This window comes from Setaria viridis, chromosome 6 (assembly GCF_005286985.2).
Source record: "Setaria viridis chromosome 6, Setaria_viridis_v4.0, whole genome shotgun sequence".
Taxonomy (NCBI): domain Eukaryota; kingdom Viridiplantae; phylum Streptophyta; class Magnoliopsida; order Poales; family Poaceae; genus Setaria; species Setaria viridis.
Window position 1 is genome coordinate 19,003,458 of NC_048268.2, and position 1,556 is coordinate 19,005,013.

A 1,556-nucleotide genomic window follows, 5' to 3' on the forward strand; every position below is an offset into this window, starting at 1 on the left:
AGCTAGAAGTATTTGACAGTATGATTTGGCCGCGGACTGAAAAAATTGTAGCGGAGCACACCCTAATATGAAATTCTTGACTTTAACCCACGCTGTGCCACCACATCCGGCCCCAACTACCATTCAGTTCTGGCTCCGTCACTGCGTTACGGCACCGCTGCCTGGCGGGATTGGTGGGCAAGGGTTCCAGCTACCATTGTCAAAGTCGTCATCCATCTTGCACATCTTGTAAAATGGTACATCTTGTAAAATGGTGGACTCCAGGGTCAGGTTCTCAGCCTACCACAAATACCACCACCTCCTAGAAAACCGCATTTGCTGTTTTCGAGTATTGTTGAGCGCTTGTTGATTAAAAACTGATTAAAACGACATATAAAAATTAAAAACAGAGGAAGCAAGCAATGGAAACCCATCAATCGGAAGCTGGTAAACTTTATTTTTTTCCAAAATAAAAGTGAGTCATTGCTCTGACTGATTAATTGCAAAATCTATAGCACTTCGTCTCGTAGATATCCCAATTGCATTCACAAAATCAATGGAGTCTCTCCATCTCCTCTGGTACATGCTTATATATCGTTATGTATTCACACCAATTTAGCAATTAACCAGGCAAGCAACAAGAACTCACACCTAGAACTGACCATCGCGTCAAGCCGTCAAGCAATAGCTGCCGTCGTGGTTCTAGCTCATTGCAAGAAGTAGCCGGAGATGAAGAAGAGGAAGCCGAGGAGGAGGCTGCCGTAGATGAGCAGCCCCTTCTGTCCCGAGGTGAGGGAGTTGCCGCCGAGCCCGAACTGCTGGTTCTGCGCGAACCCGGCGATCTCGACACTCTTGCTCTCGAAGAAGGACTGAGCGGCGCCGCAGGTGGGGCACCGCCAGTCGTCGGGCAGCTGCGCGAACGGCAGGCCCGGCGGCACCGGGTAAGACGGATCCCCCGACGCCTGGTCGTATCGGTACCCGCACGACCGGCACTCATGGATCCCCGTGTTGAGCACCGCGAACTTCTCCTCGAACCGCCGCGGGTCCAGCTTCAGGCCGTCGTCCTCCTCCGTCTCCAACGGCGCGGCCTCGGCTCCTCCCCCAGCGGCGTCTACTTGAGCACTCTCCGCAGTCGTCGTTGTCGTCGCCGGCGGCGGCGAATCGAGCGGCTTGTCGTCCTTGGAGACGTCGACGGAGTGGAGCGCGAAGTGATGGGACGACGACGGTATCAGCGACAGCGTGGTGGCGGCCGCGGGCCTATGGGTGTGGAGGTGTAAGGGGGGCGGCGGTGTCCTTGGATTCTTGGACACCATGCAGGGGTGGATTAGCCTGGCTGTGCAGGCTAACGCCATTGCGGCGGCGTGATCAACCTCTCTTTCGGCTCTTTTCCCAGGGCGAAAATGCTCTGCGACTGTGTTCTTCTTGCGGTTTAGGGAGATGGCTTAGGGGAGGCGAGCCAAGGAATCCATGGAGTCATGAGAGGGGGATATGCCCTGCTCTGATGCTGCTGCGGAGTGTGGAGACAGATGGAGGCGGGTGGATAAGGTATGTGTGCACCAGACACGCACCAGTCATCA

At 54.8% G+C, this 1,556-nt stretch overlaps 1 protein-coding gene across 1 annotated transcript; it reads right to left on the bottom strand.

Moving 5' to 3' along the window:
* Window positions 1-402: 402 nt before the first annotated feature.
* LOC117859567 (uncharacterized) lies at window positions 403-1,556 on the bottom strand. The gene has a single exon (XM_034742695.2). It carries the CDS (start codon window positions 1,329-1,331, stop codon window positions 687-689), a length of 645 nt encoding a protein of 214 aa, XP_034598586.1. The 5' UTR covers window positions 1,332-1,556; the 3' UTR covers window positions 403-686.